Below are 27,548 nucleotides of genomic sequence, written 5' to 3' on the forward strand. Positions count from 1 at the left end.
CGCTCAAGTGGGAGATCAATACCAATGTCCTCCTTTCAATCTTCCGCAAATGGGGCTTTCCAACTATAGACCTCTTTGCAACACCTCACCACCGCAAATGCCACAGATTCTGCTCTTGGGCAGGACTAGGGAAGAGTTCAGAAGGGGACGCTTTCACCATCCAGTGGAGAGCTCCCCAGCTTTACGCCGTTCCACCACTCTTGCTTATCACCAGAGTGATCAACAAGATTCGACCAGATCGGGCCACAGTATTCTTAATAGCCCCAGCTTGGCTGAGACTGCCCTGTTTCCCTTACCTATACTACTTGTCGACAGATCAATCGATCCTTCTCCTGGCAGTGCCAAATCTCCTCACACAGCACCACAGCAGTATACATCACCTCAGTATCAAAACCATGAAACTCACAGCATGATTTCTCCATGGTTCCAGAATGAAGAATTTACCTGCTTGGATAGGGTCAAACAAGCTCTTCTGAACAGTCAGCATCCCCCTACGAGAAGCACCTACCAGAACAATGGACGCATTTTCACCAATGGTGCACGAGACTCAATTTGCACCCCACCACAGTCCCCATACCTACCTTACTCGACTACCTCATGGGCCTCAGCGACACGGGCCTTTCCATCAGTTCTGTCTGGGTCCATCTGTCGGCAATCACGGCCTTCCATGATCTGGTAAACTGCTTCTCTGTCTTTGCTCATGCCATTGTGAAGCATTTTCTCTCAGGTTTACACAAATGTGTCCAAACCTTCGCCCCCCCGGTGCCACAGTGGGACCTGAATTTGGTCCTTGATATGCTCAACAGACCACTCTTTGAGCCATCAGCCACTACTCCACCTCAGTACCAGTCTATGAAGGTGGCATTAACATCAGCTAGAAGGGTAGGAGAAATCGCAGCCCTCATGGTGGACTTTCCTTTCACTACATTTAACAGGGATAGAGTCATACTTAGGCCTCACTCCAAGTTCCTCCCTAAGGTTATATCCCTTTTCCACATAAATGAACCCATTTATTTACCCGCCTATTTCCCTAATCCTCACGTCTCCCCCAAGGAGGCTATATTACATACGTTGAATGCAAGGAGGGCAATCGCTTTCTACCTTGATAGAACTAGAGCAACCAGGAAATCGGACAGGCTCTTCGTCATGTGGTCAGGTCCACGCCTTGGAATAGCAGTTTTGACACAGCACCTATCCATGTGGATTTCAGGCTGCATATGTACTGTCTATGAACTTAGGGGCAGAAAGTCACCACAGCCCATTAGGACACACTCCACACATGCGATGGCCATTACAACTTCCTTCCTGAACAATGTACCGTTGGCAGGCATTTGTAGAGCAGCCATGTGGTCCTTACACCATACTTTTGCACAGCACTATGCTCTATACAAGGGGCCAATACTCTATAGATCTCTAGTAGAAGCGGTCCTTCCACTTAGAGACTCCAATGCTCACTTCCATTGGGCGGGTACTGCTCCGGAGTCACCTGAGTGGAGCACTCACAGGAACACTGCTTGATGAAGAAAAAGTTACTCATCCTATGCAGTAATAGTAGTTCTTTGAGATGTGTGTCCCTGTGGGTGTGCCACTACCCTCCTGTCCTCCCCTCTGCTTGGAGTCTACAGGGATTTCAGGTAGAAAAGGAACAGATGGGATTCACACCGCACGCGTGCTCCACAGCCTCCGGGAAAGGGGGCTGTGTGTGCAGGTGCAGCACGAGGGGCACTACTACCAAAAATCTCCGATCCCTGGCACAGGGATGCACTGAGACCTGAATGGAGCACCCACAGGGGGACACATCTCAAAGAACTACTATTACTGCACAGTGTAGGTAACTTCTTCTTTCCTCTCATCATTGGTCCATTTCCATGATCACTCTGGTAGTCCTCCTCTGCCTCTACTTCTGTTGTGAATTAAACTTTCTTGAAGATGGGTGACTAGAATTATGACTATTTCAGATGAGGTTTTACCAGTGCCTTGTACAATGGCATTGATACTATATTGGAAGTAACTCGCCAAATAGATCTTAGGATCACATTTGTCTTCTTCGTGGCTGGATCACATTACTGGCTCATGGTCATCCTGTTATTGACTAATACACTCCCACATCTCTCTTTTCTGTTATTTCCGAGTGATGAACCCCCCCAGCATATAGCAGATATTCTTTTTAGTCAGTAAGTACATGACTTTAGTACAATACTATTAAATTTAGCTAGTCCTCCAGTACTCTTCGAGTGGTATAAATGTAATTCTTTCTCTATAATACTTTGAACTTTCTCTATATTTATGCCTTCCAACTTTGCATAATCAGCAAATTTCATTATTAAGCGACTACGTTCTGTGCCAAGATCATTAATGACAATATTAAATCAGTCCCAAGACCAGTCCTTGAGGAAACCTCACTAGTAAATCCCTCTAGCCGAACAGTTTCCTTATCACAACATTTTGTCACTTTCCATTTAGCCAATTCCTTATTCACCTTACAGTTCTTATATTAATCCCCATCTTAAATAATGATTGAATAATAAATGTATCCGCTAGTTGTGCTAGTGTAGTGAATGATCTTGAAGTGCAAAACATGTACAAACACCAGAGTGAAAGATAAACTAGAGTATTCAAATTCTTTGAAGACTTCAGCCAATTCAGAAAGCGGCCACAATCTTAATGGTGTTTTTTGTAGGGGGCTTGATATTACAAGGTGCTGAGGACTTATCCAGCAAAGTGCAATTCAAGTGCTTTTTAAGTTAAGCATGATCTTACGTGCTTAGCTGGATCAGATTCAGAGTGCTCAGCAACTTATGGCATCAAGACGAGGGATTGTATGGTATCTTTATCCTGTCTTGTCACTGGTTGCAGATTCATTTTTAGGAGTGAGCACAGGCAAGGAGTTAATTACAGCATTATAGGGAGAATGCAGCAAAGCACACTAAGGATGTTAAAGACCAGTCAACTATCTGATAAGCAAATGCTTACCAGATAGTCAGTCAACTAGTCGATTCTCTCTTCCCCTCCCCTTCCCCCCACCACCTCTATCAGATAAAGGTGGACAAGGGGGTACTTCAAAGGGCAGGGCTTCATGGAGCCTGTACCTGGGCTCTGTGCAGCATTGCCTCTTTGAAACACGGAGGCAGCATTCAAAGGTGCAGCACCACACAGCTGAGCCAGAGATCAGCTGTGCAGCACTGTCCTTTTGAAACGCCAAAGCGGTGTTTCAAAGCGGAAGTGCCACCTGGAGCCTGGGGTCAGCTGGGGACTCCCCAGCTGATCCCATGCTCAGTACAGCATGAAGCCAGGGTCAGGTAGGGAGTCCCCAGATGACTCCAGGTTCTGGGGAAATGCCGCACGGAACCCGGGAAGTCCCCGGATCGTGGGTTCTGCTGAAATGCCGCGTGGAGCCCAGGATTAGGTGGAGAGTCCCCAGCTGACCCTGGGTTCTGCATGGCATTTCAAATTGGCAGCGCAACATGGAGCCCGGGGTCAGCCGGGGACTCTGAGTACATTTCAAAGCTGGCACCCCCTCATACAGCCTGGAGTCAGCGGGATTTCCCGCTGGCCACTGGCTGCATGAGATGTTCTGCAGTCCTCCTTTGAAACCTTCAAGAGCTCCACTGTGGGGTTCATGTACATTTCAAAGGAGGAATGTGGAAGTGCCTATCGACTAATCGTAAATTAGTAATAAATTAATCGCAATTTAACATCCTTAAAGAACACAGTCGCTGGTCTTTCAATGCAAGTGTGAACAAATTCACTGTATTCCCCCTCCACATATTGGGATGTTTGTATAGTTGATGGGCTATATACCTTTTCACTTTCATGTTACAGCAAGCCCTTCACACTCTAAGGCAGTATTCTAGAAGGCCACATGTTTTAACTGATGATTAACTCTATAACTTCCTTATCTTATATGAGATTTCTCTCTAATGGGAGAAAAGGGTGGTGGGAGTGAAAGTTTTGTTTTCTTCTTTATTTATAGATTTTATTGTGCAGCACGTTTCAATAAAGTGCTGGCCCGCAATGTTGAATGGTGTAACATTCTATTTTTTATTATTTTGCTCAAGCAAATTTCAAACATGAACTCTGTACTTATAAGCAAATAAATGTTTCTAAGTTAATTTTAATAAGAACATTTTCTCTTAATTCTAGAAAGGACTTATGTGAATCTGAGAAGAATTGTGAAGATTTAAAAGGAAGATTAAAGCACCAAGATTCGCTTATTGCAACAAGTAATTTCAATCGGGTTGGTGGTCTTTGTCTGAAATGCGCACAACATGAGGCTGTTCTTTCTCAGACCCATTCCAATGTCCACATGCAGGCCATTGAAAGGCTAACAAAGTAGGTTTATGGACATTAGCTTTGCAATTTAAAGCTCAGTTGCTTATAATAGAAAATACTTTTTTTTTTTTTTTAATACACATTTAACACAATAATACAGCAGTATTTCCCAATAAAGTGAGGTGGAGTTTTTAAGGGTATGGTTTGGTTGTTTTGTTTAGGTTGCATTGCTTTAGGAAAATTCTGTTGGAAGTTCTGATTAAAAATTAGTGGTAAATATACCCTCTGTAGTTTTCCCATAGAGTGGAAACAGGGGAACAGGACTTGAATAGTATTTTATATCGATGATGTGAAAAACCTGCACACAGGATTATTTCATGTGTTGTTTTAATACTCCATGCAACAATTCTTTATCTATTTACGTGACTCTTTGAGAACTGTAGAAAGGATGAGGTACAAAAATAGTGTGCACGTGACATTTTTGGGTCATGTCTTTGGAAATAATATCTCAAGTCTCCTTTTTGCTGGTTGGCACCTTTTTCATATGCCACTTGTGCTGGACTTAATGTTTTGCTTCCTGCACCTGAAACTAGTGTACTGTAAGGGAGTAAAAAGAAGGCAACATTTTTGTGGTCATCTTCAAACGCTACATTGCAACTGTATCTCATTCATTAGTTAGGGTTAAATGCTAAATATATACAGGATGTTAGGCATCCAAACCTATAATTTTATAATACCACAAAATATTTGTTCAAACAGGAACTCGAGATTTTTTTTATAGATGACTGGTTAGCTACCCCTTTCCTCCCCTCCAACCTGGGAAACATACTTTCAGCCTTCCCTAAAAACATATCAAGCAGATGTCTGTTGTCAGATAGCTGAAACTGCTTAGGGTTGTGCAATAATGGAAGTGGTCTCAGTGAAGGTTAGGTAGTGGGTGAAGTACAGGTGAGATGCACTTACCAAATGGATATTGACATCGGTTCCCCATGTAATTCTGATTCTAAAGCCTTGAAATTTGCCAGCAAATCTACCCATTACTATAGAATTGTGCTCCAGAATCCAAACTTTAAAAAGTCTCTCTTACATTTATGAAAAAGAGTTTGAAGCTTATAAATCCTTCCTGAGTTTTTGAGCAGCTTGAAAGAAGGGATGTGGGTTGATCTATTCATCCCAATGGGCTGCTAAATCTGAAACTTAGAGGTGACAAGACTCTGGTCTCTAGACTTTAGGTGGTATAATCTGGCATAGTTCCAACAAAACTGCCTATTTTCACTGATTTAAAGGAGTATTTCAGTAGAAATAGGCTGGAAGTAGACTTAGGCTGGAAGTCTCAAAGAAAATAATGGAAGCTTAAGTGCTCTCATCTCACTAAAAAAACAAAAAAAATCAGTGAAATTTTAGCACCTAACTCTTTGAAAAGATCAGTGTTTGCTAGTGTGATTATTCCACAATCTAAGATGCCTCTTAACCTTACAAGATGTCAGAAGAGCCAGTTGCCAAAATTTGTAACTGCACCTAAGGCAACTTCTGAACATTGGCAATATAAAACTCTTAGGCACTCTAAAAACTGAAAATGTGGAGATGGCAAATAAAAAAACATAGGAGCCCACTGTACTATTGTGGTAGTCAGTTTCCTGTTAACAACCTATGTTGCTTAATTAAAATGAAGAAGTGAATGGTAATACAGAATCCAGAAATCTTTAGATGTCTATTAGCTATCTAAGATGCTGTAATATTTAGTGCGGTTTTCCTTTAAATATAATGCAGAAAAATGAATTTCTAATAATTTATTACTGTTAGAATTGTCCCATTTTTGCCTGTCCCAGTGTTTTTTCTGCAGTTTGTCATTTACTTAGTGCAAAAATGAGCTTGTAAAAAAGTACAAACTTGGAGAAATTCCTGACATGAACTCTGCAATAATTATTGGCAGCTTCACTAACAACCCACTGCTCTTAAGAACAGGGGGTCATCCTACAGATTATGCTTTAGTATGTGCTGAGTTGGCGCTACTCTGTCTTTAAAACTTAATACATATTAATGCTGATTTGTCTTACTTTACTTATGACCCTAATGTTTACAGTCCATTAATGTTTTATGTTTCTTGTCTCTGAATTTTTTTTGCTGGTGTAGGGAAAGAGACGACTTAATGGGTGCACTTGTTTCAGTAAGAAGGAATCTGAGTGAATCACAGCAAAGGGAGTCTAGTGCTTATGAGCAAGTGAAACTTGCTGTACAAATGACAGAAGAAGCCAATTTAGAAAAGACTAAGGTAAATTCAGTGAGAAGATGGTATTGTACTTTAGTATTCTTAACTATCTTAAATGTTAATTATATTTATTTCCACATCAGCTATAAAACACTATTTCATACCCAGATTATGTAGTTGTCCTGAAATAAAATTTAATTTAAAGTGTTTGATATTGTCATGGTCTTTAAGTCTTTTAAGAATGAGCATGATCCTGGAGAGGAAACACTTCCTTAGTGGTTAGAACACAGAACTTGACTTTTTTTGAGTTCTAATTCAGATTCTTGGACTGATATGTATTGTGACCTCAGGGCAATCACCTAATCTCTGTGGCTTTGTCTACACTGTGGGTTTTTGTGGCAGAAAGTGCCCCAGAGGGGCATAAAGATCTTGTGCAAAACGGAAACGGCTATACTGCTTCTTTTTGCACAAAAACCCCTTGTACAAAAAGAAATGGCAGAGAATATGCTAATGATGTAGTGACTTATGCTAATAAGTCCCTCATTAGCATATTTTCTGCTGCAAAAACTTTCAGTGTAGACCAAGCCTGAGGGCATGTCTACACTGCAGTGACAGACCTGTGACTGGCCTGAGTCAGATGACTTGGGGATTGTGCTGCAGGACTAAAAGTTGCAGTATAGTTGCTTAGGCCGGAGTGTAGGTTTTGAGACCTTACATTTCTGAGCATAAACTTCTTAAAACTTTGGGGCATTATAAAATGATATGGTAAAATGAAATGTCTGACCTCAAATGCTTATGTTAAAGCTAATTAACTAAAGCCAACAACTAAACAAAAGCACATTAAATCATTATCTTGATTTGTAGTGCCATCTACTGTGTAATTAGCGAATTACCGCTAAATCAGATTTTAATTAAATTACTTCCTTATTAAGAAAGGACAAGATTAACGTAATATTCCCACTGTTTACTGGACATCAGTTGCTGATCTTATTTATGGGACACTATAAAACTGCATGTATTCTTTAAAAAGACTATTACCAAAAAAACTAGTTTCAAAGATGATGGGAAAATGATGATGGAAGAGGGAAATAGCACATACTGAATCATTATAGAAATATTTAAAGAAATAAAGCCCTCATTAACTGTTAATGACCAACAGCCAGAATTTTAAAGGTACAGGGTAAACCTCTCAAGTCCAGCACCCTCATGACCTCACCAGTGCCAAACCAGAGAATTTGCTGGACCATGGGAGGTCAGTATTGTCTAGCAGCATTACCAATACTTCAAATGCTTACAGGGTTGTTAGAAGATATTTAGGGGTAAATTAGAGCTGAATACCAGCACAGAACAATGAGAGCCAGGACTAGTGGCTGTAAACAAACTTCATGGGACCTTGAGAAACTTGGCCGCACCCATGATAAGTGGACATCCGGCTAATTAAAATCATGCTGGACCATGGATGTTGCTGAACCAGAGAATGCTGGATTAGAAAGATTCAACCTGTATCTACATGCCCAAAGAATTATTGGAGTGTCCCCTTCCCCCATCAAAAACTATTGCTCAACCCTGGTTTATTCAATACCTTGTATGCAAAACCTTGCTGTCATCATCTCTGGGCAGCTCATTTTGGAGGAGAGAAAATTATTTCCTTGTTGCCCTCTTATGATTTGCACTTTATAGGTTACTCAGAATTCCAATTAGCATATATATATCTTGAGTTAGAATGTGAATAAATCTCCTCCTTCCTCAGCATCATTTTAGAAATCTGAACACCAGAAGAATAATTTACCTTTTTAACCCTTTACTTAGTCAAATTCCTTCTGAGCCTCTACTCAGCCGTTTGCACCTAATCCTTCACTTTTCAAAAAGAGTATACCACTGGTAATGGACCCCCTCATTTACTGGCTCCCAATCTATCCCCCTAATTTCTCTTCCCATTTCACTGAGACACTCCCATTTCAATCCTATTTCAACCTAAGGTCATATCAGCAACAGATTTTTTGAGAATGGGACAGACATCTATACAATACAGACATCTATACAATACAAATTACTCTGGAAAAAATGGCTTCTAAAGAAAATTCTTGGATAATCATTTTTCAGAACCAAGTTGTCCTTGGACAAATAGTCTTTTAAAGATTGTGTGTGTGTGTGTGTGTGTGTGTGTGTGTGTGTGTGTGTGTGTGTGTGTGTGTGTGTGTGTGTGTGTGTGTGTGTGTGTTATAATTTGTCAGTACTATTTTTTGTGTGCCAATATACATTTAGACACATTTGTATGCAGCCATAAAACTTTGTTCTAATAGCAAATAAGTTTTTCCTAAAACATAAGAGTAGGACGTCAGCCTTTTTCTACTTAATGCATGCTTTGGAGGAATATTTATTTCCTGTCCTATGTTTAAATGTAAAACTTTCTAAATTTCATAATACTGTATATCCTTTCCAAAGGCTCTAGTCCAGTGTGAACAGCTGAAAAGTGAGATGGAACGACAGAAAGATCGCCTTGAAAGGGAGCTAATTGCCCAACTAGATAAGAGGGCTGGTGAAAAAGAAGCACTGCGTGGAGCAATGAAGAAAGAAAGAGAAGACTTGGCATCTACGGTAACATTAGTAACTTTTTCACCCATATGTGCCTAAGGAACATTTATTTTCTAGCTAATAAAAAGCAGTGGCTTTTTATTAAATAAAACTACTGTATGATGATGTGTGAACCCCGTAAATAGAAACTTATTTTTGACTGACTTCATTAAAGTGGTAGTAGAGAGTTTTGTTTATATGATCTTTTAAGTTAAAGTGATAGGGACTTTTTTTTTCTTGGACACCTTACTAGCTTAATGCATTTGATAAAGAACAATACAACTTTAATTGGTATAGCATTTTCCACATACACATTATCAAAATGATCTTTATAATGGAACAAAAGGTGTTGTGGGTGCTACTGCACTTATTGGCTGGATGTAGTAAATAACCGAAGTGCATGGTTTTCACAGTGAGAATCCCACTATAAAAATTGCTCCAGCATCAATGCCCCAAGCAACATAGTTATACCACAGAGTGTAGACTTGGTCATAGTCATCTCCAGAGCAAGTTCATCCTATGTACTGAGCAAGGTAGGGTCCAGAAGATAAAATAGCATGTGATCATGTAATAACAGATTGTAACATAATTAATCTAAGAAAATTTTGTGCTGCAATTTTGTTGTGGGAATAGTGACTTTAACATATTCCACAGTTCATCATAGTTGGTGCAAATTTCTGTGCTGTGGCATTCCCATGCATTCGGTATCAATGCCACTCACTCAAATTATATGTGGTTTCCTCTCCACCATGGGTGAATGGGGTTGTGACTTAGGACCCAGGGTTACTTGCAACACCATTTGTATCAGGAGGAGGGGATTATGTTGCGGAGGGGTGTTATACTATTTGAATTGACTGCAGCAAAATAGAAACTTGAATAAACTCTGACTGCAACTTTTGAACTAAGAATATCAATTTTCTTATAGCCCTAATCAATGTATATTCCCAAGGGGACAGTCTTAATTATGGCATTTCCCAGAGTGTGAGTGCTTGATTTTAGAATCAATAATTTTACTTTAGTATAGGCTTTGTGTATAACTTCCTAGGTTTTTAAAAAATAAAAACAGCCCAAAAAATAATTGATCCATGTGGCATCAAATTGACTACCCAGGAGTCATCACTGATATTGAAATCTTTAATAATTTGCCACTTGAGCTAATGTAATAACTGATAGGCGCAATAGGTTGCTATCCTTTTATTCCAGGTTCTGCCCCATGCCTTCCAACCTGTATTTTGACTCTGGTTCTGGCCCTAGGATATTTTGACTGTTTGTCAGTGGCATTCCAGGTTGGCTGCTGATATCCTCTCCTTTTGCTTCTTTTGGTCCAGAAAATTTGCCAAGGCTGCTTCATTTACAGCCCCATTGAGTAAATGGGCCACTGAATCCTTTGCTTTATTGGCATTACACTCTGATTTTCCCCCTTCACAGCCTAAAGAAGCAGGGCTGGCCTGGGCTCAGTGCAAGGGGTCTTGACTCCAGCAAACTCCTTGGCACTGTTGCAATCAGCAGTGCAAAAAGACTCATAGTCTTTAAGACTAGATAGGATCATCATGATAGTGTAGTCTGAACTCCACATTTCAGGCCAAAGAACTTCACCCACCCACTCCTGTAAAAGTCCACTAATCTTTGGCTGAGTTATTGAAGTCTTCAAATTATGATTTAAAGACTTTATGAGACTACAGTGAAATTTATCATTTACACTAATTTAAACCTGCAAGTGACCTGTGCCCCATGCTGCAGAGGAAAGCAAAAAAACCTTCAAGGTCTTCGCCAGTCTAACTCATGGGAAAATTCCTTTCCAAATTCCAATTAGGGCAGTCAGACCCTGAGCATAAGTGCAAGATCTGCCAGTGAGACACTTAGGAAATAATGATACTGTGGCAATTCAAATTCAAGCACCATCAGCTGCTTCAGTACCATTGATGACCTGGGGGTCGTCAGCACTTCTGCCACCAGTGTATTTGGTGCCAGCAGTACCACTTCAAGCATTAGTACTGGTCCCTGGCTCCATCTGAGTGATGGATGAGTCACATTGGTTACTTTTTTCTCATCACTAAGGATGTTAAGTAGCATGTAATTCATTTATCGAATAGTGGATGCATTTTTGCACCTGCTATTCAATTAGTTGATAGGGCATCACTGTCCCTTTGAAACGCTGCGCTGTCATTTCAAAGGGGCAGTGCTGCACAGAGCCCAGGATCAGTTGGCGACTCCCCTGCTGACCTCAGGCTCCATGCGGTGCTGCCACTTTGAAACGCTGCTGTGGTATTTCAAAGCAGCAGCGCCATACAGCTGATCCAGGGCTCTGCTGCATTGCCCCTTTGAAATGCTGCCATGGCGTTTCAAAGTGGCAGCACTACATGCAGCCTGGGATCAGCTGGGGAGTCCAGTGACCCTGGGCTCCATGCAGCGCTGCCCTTCCTGTTCTGCCCCTTCCTCCCCCCCCCCACGCTCCATGCAGCGCTGACCCTCCTCTTCCTCCCCTCCCTGGCACCAATCCCCTATCCTTATTAGTGACTTCCATGGAACCAGTGTCACAGAGGCTGCACTTGTCACCTCACTCTAAGGTAAGGTTTGTGAGCAGATTAGTGGTGGGAACTGTTGACCTGCTGCAAGTTCAAATACACATGAGTCTTCCCTGTGTGGAATTCATGGAACTGCCCCTTGCAGCTCCACTAGTCCAGGAACAGGAGTTTGCCTTGATGTTACTAGCCAACTCCTTCCTGTTCATCTCCGGATAATTCAGCTTATCTGGCTCTTCCTGTCCTCTAATAGCAGAGGATTTCAAGGCTGTCAGTACCTTATGCAGAGTATGGTGGCTACTTGGGCTTTAAAATGGAGTTAGTGCAGGATAACACACATAAATTAGTGGGTATCCTGCATCTGTCTGCTTCTGGGAGAGTAGTCCTTCCTATCAACAGTGCACCCTAGAGCACGCAGATTTTAGTACTACCTACTGCCAAACATATAGGGGAAATGCTGTTTTGTCCCAGTATAGGGATTTGAAGACTTTTACTCCCATCTACCCCCAGCTTCCCTTGTCATAACTGCAGTGAACAATAGAAATGGTAGGGCTGGTTTAGGACCACTCCTAAGGACAGGGACTCCAAAAAGGATAGATTTAATGGTAATGTCTCCTCTGTGTTTTTCCTCTTATCCCACTTATTCTACCGTTAGTCATCAAGCTAAAAGTAGATTGGCCTGCCCTCATCTTCACTGCCCCAGTATGGCTGAGGCAGTGCTGGCTGTTTATAATATTTTTACCCCACCCCTCTATTTAAAATATTCAAGGCAGCTTAACATTTTTTTTTAAACACAATATAAATATATATATAAAAAATATCATGAGACCCCCCAAGGAAATATAAAACCTGCTAAGTCTCAAACACCAAAAAAGCATGAGTAAAAAGGGTGGCTTTAGCCTGACACCGAAATAATGCCAATGTTTGCCCCATGTGACTATATTTGAGGAGACAGTTCCACAGCTTGGGAGCAAAAGCTGAGAAGGCCGTGCTCCATGTAGATGTTAATCTTATCTCCACAAGTGAAGGAACACAGAGCAGAGCCTCCCCAGCTGACCTCAATCCACAAGCAGGATCATATGAGAGAAGATGGTCATCCAGATTCCCTAAATGGGTAGGATCTAGGGTTTTATAGGGCATAACCAAGACCTTAAATTGTGCCTGGAAACATTCTGGAAGCCAGTGCAGCTGCCGGAGCACTGGCATAATGTGCTCTGTATAACAAGTATTAACTAAAATTCAAGCAGCCACATTCTGGATCAGTTGAAGTTTCTGAGGGTTCTTCAGAGGCAGCCCCACATAAAGCGCATCCAGTCAGGATGTAACAAGAGTGTGGATCACTGTGGCTAAGTCATGCTTATTCAGGAAGGGTTGCAGCTGGCAGATCAGCTGAAGCTGTCCAACAGCACTCCCGGCCACCGAAGAAATTTGGTTCTCAAATGTTAAGAAAGAGTTCATACCTGTTTCTTTAAGAAAGAGTCCAAAGCTGCATACCTGTTCTTTCGGGGGGAGTGTAACCCCTGTCTAGAACAGGAACCATGCCACATTCCTGAACAGATGGCCTCCTAATCTGCAGGATCTCAGTCTTATCTAGATTCAACTTCAGCTTGTTTAACTTGATCCAATCCATTACCACCTCTAGACACTGGTTTAAATCAACTACCACCACACCTGGTTCTGATGTCACAGGGAGATAGAGTTGGGTGTCATCTGCATATTGATGGCACCATCCTTCAAAACTCCTTAAGACCTCTCCCAGTGGCTTCATATAGATGTTAAACAGAATAGGGGACAAGATGGAACCTTGTGGGACCCTGTAGCACAATTGCCACAGGGTCAAGTAGCAGCTCCCTAGCTCAGCCTTCTGAAAATGTCCCAATAGGTAAGACCAGAACCACCACAAAACAGTGCCTCCGATACCCAACTCTGCCAAGTGTTCCAGAAGGATACCATGGTCGACGGTATCAAAAGCCACTGAGAGGTCCAAGAGAATCAGCAGGGAGGGTGACCAAGTTGGTTTCTGTTCCTAAACCTGGTCTAAAGCTAGACTGAAATGGATCCAAATAATCTATTTCTTCCAAAAAACCTTGGAGTTGTAATGCCACTGCCTGCTCGAGTACCTTGCCCAAGAAGGGCGTATTAGCAACAGGGTGGTATTCAAATCATGTGGGTCCAGGGAAGTCTTCTTAAGTAGCAGTTTTATCTCTGCCTCTTTCAAGGTGGCAGGAACGATACTAGAACTAAAGGAAGCATTATTAATCCCCTGGACCCAACCAGTCATCCCTTCCTAAGTAGATTTAATAAGACATGAAGGGCAGGGGTCGAGCAAAGTCCTCCAAGCACCTTGTCCATATCCTCGGTCTGCAACAGCTGAAACTGTTTCAAAGAAAAACTACCGTACGCTCAACACATTCCGTACTCCACTTACATAACAGACAGATTGGATGAGAGCAATCTTATCTGCAAAGTGCTTCATGAACAGATCACAGTGGGGAGCCAAGAGCTCCTCCATTTTGTCATGAGTGTAAAACTGTAAAAGGCCCTGCAACACTCGAAATAGTTCCGCTGGGTGACATTGTGCAAATGCAATACAGGTGGAAAAGTTGCTTTTCTTTGTCAGCATGGCTACTGAGTAGGCTCGCAATTCAGCTCTAACCCACAATCAATTGAATTCAGCTCTAGTTCTCCTCCAGCGGCGTTCTAGCCATCGTACAAACTGTTTTGCAGCCATGTAGCAAGCCTGTCTCAACTAGCCCGAAAAGGGGCGCTTAGGAACTACCTTGATATTCCATACATCAACTAGGGCATCAGCAGGACCATTTGGCATAACAGCTGAACAATCCCTCAGGGGCCTCAGGAAACCCTTAGTCCAAAAGATTGAGCATATGACCTGCAACATGCTTGGAGGCAGTTCTTTCTTGGGATAGTTCTAGGGTTGTCATGGTATTCATAAAATCTCAGGCTGAACCAGACAGGATAGGCTTGGCGTGAATATTGAAGTCCCCCAAGACCAAAAGCCTTGGGGTCCTTAATGCCACGTCCGAGACCACCTTGGCCAGCTCGAGCAGAGCATCTGCCATACAGTGAGGTGGGCGGTACACAAGCAGAACACCCAACCCGTCACGGAGCCATGTAGATGAGTTTACTAGACATAGGAAAATGAAACGGCGATTTAAATAATCGCCGTTTCATTTACATCAAAATGGCCGCCGCACTGTGCCGATCATCTGTTTGGCGGCACAGTGGGGCAGTTTGGACGCACCGCGGTCAACAAGGGAAACCTTTGTCGACCGTTCCAGTATACCTCGTGAAATGCCTCCGTACATATGATAAGCCGGGCACCTCTGGTGCTGACCGAGCTCACCACAGATACTCCTCACATTGCTCCCATCGGGAGGCTACAGGCCTCATAGTGCCTGCCTCAGAACTTGGCACCAAGCATTGTGCCGACCAGCACTGCGCCTGAGATCACAGCACTGAAAGTGGTTACCACAGCACTGCAACAGCTGACAGGGTAGTTGATGGGCACCACCCTGCTTTTGCTTACCACAATTCCTCCTCACACGGCATGCTCTGCTTCTAGAGTATCACAGGCACCGACGTCTCTTGTAACAGCAGCAGCCTTGGCATCTTTCACTCCTACCATCACCTATCGGCATTAGAGAGACCTGGCAGATTCTTCAACTTTTAACTCTCCATTTTTAAACACTAACAAACCATCTTATTCACCATGATCCAAATACTACTGTGTTATGAACTGATGATGACAAGAAGCTAGGGGTTTTCTCACCCCAGCTATCCCCGCACACAGAGGCATCGGGCCATTCATTTCACTCTGATTTCCCAACCCTACCAGTGCAGGCATAGCCCCCTGGGCCCCATATCCATGGATACCACACCCATACCTTACCCACCCCAGTGGCAATTTTGGAGCCCATGGGTTCAACATCACAAAAAGAGACCATGTAAGACGAAGCACACTGTGAAAGCACTTTCTTCCTTAACCCAGTCCCCTTGAGTTGAGAGGGAACAGAACGAAATTGACTAACGTCACTCCATGAACTCGGGTCCGGAGGCATTGCCCAACACAAGCTCACCATCTGTGACAGGCGAGGCTATCATGCCATCGCCATCGACAACCACCGAGGACTTTACCTATTTTTAGAAGCTTTTTAAGAGAGTTGACGTGGAGGAAGTGCAGGACTCACAACACGAGCTCATAGTTATCCTGCAGGCGACACCTTCTTCAAAAATTGTTTTGCCTATTAACTCAGCCAGACTGGAAACCTCTTTATCAAACCCCTGCCTCAATTCCTCCCACCTATAAAAAGGCAGACCGCAGATATTACATCCTACCTAAGGGATTGGAGTTTCTATTTGCTCATCCACCACCAAACTTCCTAGTAGTTGACGCGACTCAGCAAAGAAATAAGCAACAACAAAACCATTCCACCCCCTCCAACAAGGATAATAAAAGATTTGATACACTTGGCAAAAAAGTGTACACATCAGCCACATTTCAAATGCGTGGCTAACTATGCAGTGAACCCTAGTAAATATGACTTTGATATTTACGCAAAACTTAACACCTTTATTGATGATATACCAAACACAAAAAAGACTCAGTTTAGAGTGATTGTCACAGAGAGTCAGGCAATATCGAGGTCCGCCTTTCAAGCTGCCCTAGACACAGTTGACATGTCTACCAGAACAACAGCCATAGCAGTTGTCATGAGACATGCCTCATGGTTTAATTCCTCTGCCTTCCCTCGTGAAATCCAACCATCTGTGGAAGACCTGCTGTTCGAAGGTGAAAAGCTCTTCTCATCGAAAACCAATGATGTCCTCCACTCAATGAAGTATTCCAGGGCAACATTACGCTCTCTCTGGGTTCAGACACCTGTAACAAGGAGAAGGCAATACAGATACCCACCAAGCCACACATCATTACCAAAGGCAAGACCACCTGCCATACCAACAACGTGGCCACAGTAGACAGTGTAGATGTTCCCAGACTAATACCTCCAACCGCCCGCCTAATAAGCAAATTTGAGGGGTCTGGTGAGAGACTGAAAACCATCTTATCTCCTCCAGAGCTTCCAAACACTAGGGCTGTGTCTACACTGGCCACATAACCCGTAATAGCTATGGAAATGTGGCCAGTGTACACACAGCCTAGGGCTTTGTCTACACTGCAGGGTTTTTGCTCAAGAAGCTTTTTGTGGAAGAGATTTTCTGCAAAAACTTCTTGCACAAAAGTGCATCCACACAGATTGGCTATCAGATCACCTGTGCTTTTTTAGATTGCCTCTTTTTGTGCAAGAAACCCCTATTTGAGCGTTCACACATGCCTTTTTGTGCAAGAACTCATGCGCAAAAAGGAGTTATGCCTCATAGAAGGAGGTATATCTATACCTCAAAAAGCCCTCTGTTCTGTCAATTGACTGTAGATTTTCTTGCACAAAAATGTATTTGTGGTGTGGACGCTCCATGGGTTTTTGTGCAAAAATGGCTGCTTTTGTGCAAAAAACCCTGTAGTGTAGACATAGCCTAGGAAACCTTTCACTTACTGTCTTTTACCATTTTTTGACAAATGGCGCAACATCGCATCTGACAAATGGGTGCTATCCATTTCTTTCGGATACACCATCCCATTCCTCGCATTCCCCCCCCACCCCACATGCCGTATTTAGGACCCCTCTCACAAGACTATACTTCAAGAGCTAGATTACCTTTTAGAATTGGGCACTATAGAACCCGTTCCCCCAGAGTTTCAGAGGACCAGAGTTTATGCCCCTTATTTCCTCACCCAGAAAAAAATGGGGCTGGCACCCAATCCTTGATTTGAGGGCCCTGAACCAATTTGTAAAGCGATAAAAGTTTAAAATGGTTACACTATCCACCATTATCCCCGCTCTGGAACTTGATGACTGGTTTTCCTCTCTCCACCTACAAGATGCATACTTTTACGTGTCCATACGACCTACTCATAGACATTTTCTTCATTTCGCCGTAGGTTTGCAACATTACCAATATACAGTGCTACCCTTTGGACTTTCCGCAGTGCCAAGGGTTTTTCTCCAAGCCCACCTCAGAAAATGTGGCATCACCATTTATCTGTACCTCAATGATTGCCTCATGAAGACAAGAACCAGGTACGATTTCTATCACTGCCCCCATCTGGTACAGCAGTGTTTCCAATCACTAAGACTTCTGATAAATGAGAACAAATCAGTCCTTATGCCCACTGAGCCCATACAGTTCATTGGGGCAAACCTCAACTTGACCTCAGCCATTGCCTCCCTACCTCCTGACAGGTTCCTGAGGATCTGCGAATTAATTCATTTGCTCCACGTAATGCCATGTGTCACAGCCCACGACTGTCTACAAATCCTGGGTCATATGGGATCTTGCAACCCTGTGGTCCCCAACACCCACCTGTTATAAGGTGTATTCAGGGATGGCACAGATAGGCCTGCAAACACATCCTACATTCAATGACCGAAACTTTGTCAGTCCCCAACAGTAAAAAGATCACTACTATGGTGGACAAAACCGTTCAATTTATGTATGGGCATGCTCTTTCAAACCTCAGAACCCACAGTGGTCATCACCACAGATGCCTCTCTTGCCAGCTGGGGAGCGCACGAGAGACCTCGCAACACAGAGCGTATGGACTACAACAGAAAGGACAGTATACGTCAGTGTCCTCGAACTGAGGGCTGTTCGGCTCACATGCCAGCACTTTCTTCCCCAATCACTGGAACCCATGTCAGAATTTATACAGACGCTACAGCTTGTCTGTTAATATAAAATAGACAAGTTGGGGCATGATCCCACACTCTATGCAAGGAATCCATAGCACTCTGGAATTGGTCCTCACTCATGGCATCTCCATAAGTGTGTGCCACCTCCCCAGTGCCCTAAACATAACAGCAAATGCCTAAGCAGAACCCTACCTCGAGATCATGAGTGGCAGATCAACGATTCAGTCCTGACTGACATATTTGCATGGTGGGGATACCTAAGCGAACAAGAAATGCCCACTTTACTGCTCTAGGGCAGTCATGGAGAAGCACTCTCTGAGATGCTCTTATCCTCAAGTGGAACACTCCCTTGCTCTACGCATTCCCGCCCTTTCCCCTCCTCAACAGAGTACCCCTCAAAATATGGAGGGACACAGCGAGGGTTATCCTAATAGCACCTTGCTGGCCCAAACAATCCTGGTTTCCCCTCCTAATCAGAATGGCCCTAGGTGAACCGATCACGCTCCCATATAGCCCAAGCATACTATTCCAACCAGGAACTGAGGTTCTTTACCCTCAATTTCCCACTCTTCACGTCAAAGCATGGTACCTTGATGGTTCATGGGCATAGAACTACAATGTTCACAACGGGTGTATAACGTGCTCCTACACAGCAGGGCCCTGCAATGAGAAAGACATATGTTAACAAGTGGTCTCGCTTTGTACATTGGATGGCCTCCCGCAACATATCACCAGAGGATGCCCCCTGCCTACAATCATCGATTACATACTGCATCTCAAGCAATCCCAACTTTCCCTGAGTTCAGAGTACATCTTGCAGCAACAACAACATTCCATGTGGCTGTTGATGACCCCACAGTTTTTGCACATCCCATAACCAAGCACTTCCTCAAAGGCATACAGACCTTATATACCAACGTTAACGCCCCACGGGATCCATGGGACTTAAATCTAGTATTGACCACGCTCACGAAACCTCCATTCAAACCCATGGCCACATGCTCCCTTCTCCACTTAACGCTCAAAACAGCATTCCTAGTTGCAATAGCATCAGCATGTAGGCTAGGTAAGATGGCTACCCTAATGGCAGGCTCCTCATTTTCCATCCTTTTTTTAAGGACAAAGTCTCTCTATAGATGCACCCAAAGTTTTTACCTAAGGTGCAGTCCACCTTTCACCTTAACCAAACAATACACTTACCTGTATTCTTCCCTAAGCTTCACGCCAACACCTTCAAGGCACAGATGCATACCCTCGATGTCCGCAGGGTGCTCTCCTACCTCCACAGAATAAAACCCTTCAGGTTGTCCTGTCTTCATGACTGCAGAATGTAACAAGGGGCATCAGATGTCATCTCAAAGGCTATCCCATTAGATCTCTGATTGTATCACCATATGCTGCTACTCTCAATCATCTACCACCACCTACCTCACTACGTGAGAGTGGTTGCTACTTCAGTTGCTTACCTGAGGAAGGTTCCCATTGATGATATATGTGCTGCTGCTACATGAACATCAGAACAAACTTTTGCTGAGCACTATGCACTTTCCTCCGGTCCTCTTCATTCTACAAGATTAGCAAAGGCCGTACTACAGACAGCTTACCTGCCTGATCCGAAGTCCCAATCTCCATAGCACAAATTGCTTTGCAAGTCACCTGCTGTGGAGCACCCCCAGGGATGTCTTTCTCGATGAAGAGGAAGTTTCTCACCTTTGCTGTAACCGACCTTCTTCTAGATGAGCATCCCTGGGGGTGCTTCACTGCCCGCCCTTCCTCCCCTCTACTTTGGGCCAACCCATCTCCAAAAAACCCCACCTTTTCTACCACACTGGATTCTGGATAGAGAAGAAACTGAAGGGAGGGCGGCTGCACATGCGCGATGATGCTGGGGGGCAGCCATATGGCCCCAATGCACTGTTAGCAAGGATCCACTCTGCGGTGCTGGGACGTACCTACACCTACTGCTGAGCACCCCCAGGGACACTCATCTTGAAGAACGTGGGTTAGAGCAAAGGTGAGTAACCTCTTCTTAGTCCTAACTGGGCAGGCCGTTTACCCAGGAAATAGTGCAGCAACTGCATGGCTAAGGTCTTTCCTTCAAGCAGGGGGCTGGGAGAGATGTTAGTCTTTGTTCCCAGTCCTCACCTCTCCCTCCTCCTTCTGAGGTCTGGGGAAACTCAGCTCTCCTGGCTTTAAACCGGGCCCATTTTTGACCTTCTCGTTCTGTTGATTCAGCCTCTCATATCCCTTCTCCATCCTACCTTGTTCTCACAGTTTCCTGCTCTCACTCTGCATCCTGCATGATGCTTTCTACATATCAGAACATGGCTGCTCTGTGGTTGGACAAGGAGGAAGAACAATGTTTTGCAGCTGTTCAAAAAGTCCTACAGAGCCCTCTATCAGAATGTTCTATTTGGAGAAATGGAAGCATTTTTCTATGTGATCTTTGGCCTGTGTAGTTCATTCAACCCTGGTTAATATACAAGACACCCTGAAGTATTTACTGAATCTTCAGTTGCTGGACTTTAGACTTAGCTTTAGTGGTTATCTCAGCCTTTCATCTATTAATGGAATATTGGTGTTTTCCAGTGACATGGTGGTGACTTTCTTAAAGAGAATCTATCTCCATCCACTGGTGCAGGAAACTGTTGCCTCATGGGACTTTAACACTGTTTGTAGCAGCTACATTCGAACCTCTGGCATCTTGCCCCTTGCCTCTAATGTCAAAAATTTATGTTTCTCATGGCGATAACATCTGCTGGGAGTATGCAAGAGTTTCAGACTTTGCCTGTTGTTTTGTAACATTACAAAGATTAAGAGTTAGTAGTTTACAGTCCACAGTAGAGCCTCCTTACATGCAGTTCTCGAAAGACAAAGTAACATTGTGGCCACACCTGAAACTTGTATCTAAAGGGATCTCTGTTTCATTTAAACCAGATGATATATTTGCTTCTTCCCCCCCCCCCCCCCCAAGCCACATGCTTCCATAGAGATGAATGTTCAAATATAGAACATCATGTAGTGTCTGGCCTTTTATTTGGACAGGACAAAAATCCCATTTGATGGGCAGTCTCCTTACAGGTGGTCTTTATCGCAAGTGGGTAACTTTCTGCATCAAGGCTACAGACAAAATAGCTTTGGCTATACTCTTTCTTTGGGTGCAAGCTCATTCTGAGAGCACAGGTGAAATTAGTAGTGTTCTTATGTGACATCTGCATAATGGATATTTTCCGGGCTGCCACGTGTTTGTCAATGCATTGCTCTATTGCCATGGCATCCACAGCAAATGCAAACTTTGGGAAGAGTGGTCCTGCAGTCCTTGTTTAAATCGAGTAAGCCTCATTCCGTGGAGAAACTGCTTAAGTCACCTAAACGGAATACATATCTGTGTGTACTTAAAGAAGAAGAAATCATTACCTACTTTAACTGTGGTTCTTTAAGTTCTGATGCAGATGTATTCCATGACCCATCCTCCATCTTCTCTGCATTAGAGTCTAGTCTCTGGGCATTTGGTGTGAAGGAACTAAAGAAGTTTAGGGAAATGGCACCTTATAGCCCTCTCATGACTATATGGGCATAAGTGCTACTCCTCTGTGGATGCTGGTAGGCAAAATTGTACAGCTTGAATGTGCTGGGCACACAGACTCCTAAGTGGAATACATGTCTGAACTATATCTTGAAGAATGACTGTTCAAGTAACTCTTTTTTCCGACATCATTACACAGACTGGGTGCGTCTAGACTACATGGCTCTGTCGATGGAGCCATGTGAAGTAGTTTACTCAGCATAGTCAAAGAAGTGGGGATTTAAATAATCCCTGCTTCATTAAAATAAAAATGGCCACCGCGCTGTGCCGACAATCAGCTGATCCAGCACAGCACGGCAGTCTAGACGTGGTGCAGTCAACAAAGGGAAGCCCCTGTCGAACGCTCTGGTATTCCTTGAGTAAACTACTTTACATGGCTCTGTCGACGGAGCCATGTAGTCCAGACGCACCCACTGAGAAGTCCTAGAGAGTAGTTTGGCTCACTAAAAACATTTCAAATGTTTGCTTGAATCACTTTTACAATAAAGACTTAACTGTTCCAATATTTTTTCAGTCCTTATACAAGGAAGGCATGCATTTCTTGCTCACTTAAAACTACTGTTGCATTACAATTAAGTTTTGGATGTTAAAGGAATGCAGCATTGGGTCCTCAGTACTTAATTGGGCAAAACTTCTACAGCTTTCCAGGAATAAGGATTTCAGGACTTAAATCAGTATTAGGTTTCTGGTTAATTCCCTTTACTGTAGTGTTTCTCATTTTTGCAGGTGATGGTTTTGTCTCAGAATGTGGCAACGCTGGAGGCTCAGATAGAGAGAATTACAAGAGAGAAGAATTCAATAGCTAACCAGCTAGAGGAAGCCCAGAGCCAGCTTACCTCCCATGAGATGGAAGTTAATAAGGTAGGGATATTCTGAAATGAGTGTTTCTTTGTTTATAGTGGTTGAAAGTTTACACTGTGAGAAATGCTTCATACTTTTTTATAAAACATATTTTAAAAGAAGGTATTAATACAATTGGCTTTCTGAAAACAAACTCTTATATTATGAAAATCTAGTGCATGATGTTGTGAACCTGTGTTCTTTTCTCTTTAACGTAGTTTGAGGTTATATAATCTAAAGTATTAATTATTAAAATTGTCATTGTAGTTTTCCACTTTAGTCTCAAACCTTTCTAGAGTGTTTACAATCTTACAAATAGATAGGGAGATTTAATCTGACATATCGCACTAAATCTGAGAGTCAAGCATCTTTTTTTCCCCGAGTCATGCAAAATCACTATTAAAACTATGCAATCAACATTCAATTAATGACTCTTGATACGGAGAATAGGATAGGATTCAACTCACTCTCTTCATGGCTGTTTTGGCTCTGCAATGCTAAAATGAGTAATGAGTAGTACAAATTATTTTGATTAAGACTCAAAATGCTGTTTGTTTTCTGTAGGCTTTTTGTTCAGTATAATTATTTGTAATAGTGCTAGTATTTTGCGTTTTAAGAAGACCTCTTTCTGCTAGTAGGTTGATTTTGTTTTTGTATATAAATATAATCCTGGTTTAACTGAAATAGCATGTTTTGGTGAAATAGCTACTTGCATGCCTTTCAGTCTTCTCAGGATTAAATGTGGGATGCATTGAATGTACCGGAATGAGAGAACATTTCAAGCAGAAAAAATAAAATGCTATAGGACTGATCATGTTAGTGTAAATAATTTCTGTAGTTTTAGTTTAACTGATCTTTATATTTTATGTGTAAAGTTTTCAGCAATAAAAGTGAAGGGGAACACCAAGTTTGTGTACAATATAGATAAGCATAGTGCTAAAATGAGTGTCTGTTGAAATGGCCATTTGAGATGTGTGCCTGCTCTCTAAATTCAAGGTCAAAGAGGGTTTCCCAGCAGCTAGCTGCAGTTTCTTAGAGCAGTTTGCTTTGTTTACCTCTGTGGGGCACTGTAGCTTGAGGTTCTGGTCAGCTTTTCCTCCTTTTCCATTCCTCTAGCTACCTCCACTAATTTTTTGCTACATATTGAGAACAGAGAAGCAGGATAGGAGGCAGTTGTTTTTCTCCTCAGATATGGAGTGCAGAAAGAAGACTCTCTTTATAGTCTTCCTTACGAAGAAGAGGAGGCAGGAAGGCAGTGTTGGCAACTTTTGGCATTGTATTGAATTTCAATTTGTTTTTTAATTTGTCTCGCTATCTGGCATACATTTTTGCTTGAGCTTTTACTTTTGGGGGGTTGTTTTTTGTTTTTTGTTTTTTTTTAAAAAGATCATTTTCCATTACAGGCAGTCCCCGACTTACGCAGATCTGACTTATGTCGGATCTGCAGTTATGAACGGGGCTCGCCCCGGAGGACACGGACTGCGGGACCTCGCGGTCCTGCCGCCCATGTACTCCGGGGCTTTCTCCGCGTCTCCCTGGTCTGCAGACCAGGAAGCCGCGGAGCAAAGCCGCGGAGGGGCTCGGGCAGCGGGGCAGCCCAGGCACGCCTGGGCTGCCCGAGCCCCTCCGTGGCTTTGCAAAGCCTCGGGGAAGCCGGCAGCGGAGCAGCCCAGGCGCGCCTGGGCTGCCTCGCTGCCCGAGCCCCTCCGCGGCTTTGCAAAGTCACGGGGGAAGCTGGCAGCGGGACAGCCCAGACGCCCCGCGGAGGCTTTGCTCCCCATCTCCCTGGTCTGCTGGTCTCCAGCAGACCAGGGAGACGGGGAGCAAAGCCGCGGAGGACCCAGGCGGCGGGACCGCGGTGCGTCTCGGTCCGCCGCCTGCGTCTTCCTGGTCTGCTGGGGTGGGGGGGGGCGCAGCTAGTACGCCCCTCCCCCCAGCAGACTAGGCTTTTCTCCGGACGCCTGTGGCAGAGCAGCTAGGGTGCTGCTGGTTGGTCCCGCAGCGCCGCTCTGGGCGCTACTGGAGCAACCCAGCAGCACCCCAGCTGCTCTGTCCCAGGCGTCCCCAAGTCAGCTGCTGCTGAAACTGACCAGCGCTGACTACAGGAAGCCCGAGGCAGAGTTGCTCTGCCCCGGGCTTCCTGGAATCAGCTGCTGATCAGTTTCAGCAGCAGCTGACTTGGGGACGCTTGGGGTTCTTAAGTTGATTCTGTATGTAAGTCGGAACTGGCGGTCAGTTTCAGCAGCGGCTGAATCTGGACGCCAGTTCCGACTTACATACAGATTCAACTTAAGAACAAACCTATAGTCCCTATCTTGTACGTAACCCGGGGACTGCCTGTACTTTAAATGGAACTGACTTCTCAGGTTGCTACCATTTACCTACATTCTTTGCATGAGCAAGTCTCATTATTTGCAGGAGAACTGAAGTCAGTTGGCCTTCAGAAGTTACAGGAAAATATGTTTTGTTTTTTAAAAAAATGGACAGAATACTGGGAAGGGTCAGAAATATGGTGGGTAGGGGAATTTGGGTGGCAGAGAGAAACTGAAAGAAAAGTCTGTGAGGAAAAGAATGAAAAATATAGATAGCAAATGAAGAACAGAAGGCCATGCATGGGGGAGAGAGCATAGAGAAAAATGTGAAGGGGTGTGTCACTGTGGGCACGTCTCGCCAAGCTGGAGATTGATGTTCTGGTATTTGATTTAGCAGCTTAGATAATAGATCTGTAAATTGAATGCTGAGGGCAGTTCCAGCTGGTGCCTATGTTCCTCGCAGTTGCAAGCAGTAAGGGAAGCCGACAGGTGCATTTGCTCCCATCTGCCTCCTGCTATTCTACATAGCTGGAATTGCATACCTTAAGCCGACCTTCAGGGTCTAATGTAGACCTGGCCTGTGTCTCTGTTGCTACTGTGTGAACTGCACTGATTAGCCAATTCATATAATTTCACCCTCTCTAACAGGCACTAGGTTATCTTTCACCATGGTGTGTAATTTGTTTCTTGCATATTAACACACTGCATTTCAAGCTTACAGCCAGCAGAAGCTTTCTTGCAGTCCTCACTCTTCAACCTAGTCTCACCCTGTGAGCTTCCTCCTGAGCCTCCTTTTGAGCTTCTTGCTTTCTGTTCCTTCTATTTATATTCTCTCAGTTATCTTGTTAGCCCAGTGGTTACCACCTGGGTACTCAAAATCCTCTAACAAAAAGTTTATGCTGGAGTCAGTCCGTGATCAAGGTACTGTCAGTGATCTGTGGGTTACAGAGGGAGTGAGGAGGAGGAAGATAGATGGAGATGGAAAGAATTGCAATTCCTGCCCCTGAAGCGTTAGGAGAGCATTAATTAGAATCCCGTGGAAGAGGCCAGGAGGATAACATTTTTGCACATGCATTCAGATAAAATTGTTAACTTGAAATGTCATATACTAAATGGGGGCCATTGTCTTGGAAAAGGAAGGAGAGGTAGAGATCCTATCCAAAATAAGGATGTTAACTAAAGACTAATTTAGTAGTTGATGGAATGTCAAAGGAGGACTGAGGAACTCCCCGTGTAGCCCAGGACCAGCGGGAAGTCCCGCTGACTCCGGGCTGCACGGGGGCATGCCAGCTTTGAAATGTACAAGAGTCCCTGCTGACCCTGGGCTCCACTCGCACTGCCACTTTGAAACGCCATGGCAGCACCACACAGCTGAGCCCTCGATCAGTTGTGTGGCTCTGCCCCTTTGAAACGATACTTCGGCAGTTCAAAGCAGTGCCACACAGAGCTGACCCCAGGCTCTGTGCTATGCTGCCCTTTTGAAACACAGACAAATAGGGCCCAAAAAGTAGAAATTTTGGACTGAGAATGTTAAGGCCTAGTCGACTTTCCGATAAATGACTGCTTATTGGATAGTCAAGTCGACTAGTCGATTCTCCCCTCCTCCCAGATAGAGAAAGCAAAGGGGGTACTTCAGAGTGGCAGCGCTGCATGGAGCCCTTACCCAGGCTCGGTGCGGCACTGCTGCTTTGAAACGCTGTGGCCTGGGGTCAGCTGTGTGGCATTACCCCTTTGAAATGCCCCTTTGGCATTTCAAAGCAGCAGCACCACATGGAGCCCGGGGTCAGCTCCTTGCGACTTTCAAAGGGGCAGCACCGCACAGCTGATCCTGGGCAACAGTGTTTCAAAGCAGCAGCGCTGTATGGAGCCCAGGTACAGGCTTGGTGCAGCGCTGCCGCTTTGAAGTACCCTCTATTTTCCCCCTATCCTGAGGGGCAGGGGGAGGAATAGACTAGTCGACTTGACTATCCAATAGTCAACTAGTCCTTAACATCCTTAGTCCAAAATTTCTATTTTTGGGGCCTTATTTGTCTGCTCACCACTGAACCCTTGGATTGTGAATGTGTAAGAGAACTGACCTGCTCCAAAAAGTAGAGAGTGGAAGAACAAACATGTCCACTGACCGTGGCCTTGTACATTAGGGATAGGTTGAGGTGAGAGAGACCACAGAGAAGAATATCAAATGTGTTGGTCAGGATGCACAATGGAGTATGTTACCTTTCTGAAAATAAATTCTCTCTGTCTCTCCATTCAGATGAAGTCCTTTGAGTGTTCCTTTGACTTTCCAGTGTGTACATTTGAATAAATTGTTGCTATTAAAGAACTTATGCTCTATCTACTAATGAGAATGTAGTGTTTCAGTACAGTTCTGAAAATAATTACAGTGCAATCTCAAGACTTGCATGCCTACCTGGAGGAAAAAATTGCAAAATGGGAAATCATGCTCTGATAAAGTAACACATCCTT

At 43.8% G+C, this 27,548-nt stretch overlaps 1 protein-coding gene across 3 annotated transcripts in view; it reads left to right on the forward strand.

The window, feature by feature from the left end:
- The window catches only part of SDCCAG8 (SHH signaling and ciliogenesis regulator SDCCAG8), a 157,679-nt gene that overhangs the window by 30,399 nt on the left and 99,732 nt on the right, over positions 1–27,548 (forward strand). For all 3 annotated transcript variants that reach the window (XM_075924862.2, XM_089777373.1, XM_075924861.2), the window contains exons 8-11: positions 4,144–4,332; positions 6,406–6,544; positions 8,927–9,079; positions 22,657–22,791. In XM_075924862.2, coding sequence (XP_075780977.2) covers positions 4,144–4,332; positions 6,406–6,544; positions 8,927–9,079; positions 22,657–22,791 — 616 coding nt within the window. The remainder of the gene's footprint in view (positions 1–4,143; positions 4,333–6,405; positions 6,545–8,926; positions 9,080–22,656; positions 22,792–27,548) is intronic.

This window comes from Pelodiscus sinensis, chromosome 3, assembly GCF_052426305.1.
Source record: "Pelodiscus sinensis isolate ZL-2025 chromosome 3, ASM5242630v1, whole genome shotgun sequence".
Classification (NCBI taxonomy): Eukaryota; Metazoa; Chordata; order Testudines; family Trionychidae; genus Pelodiscus; species Pelodiscus sinensis.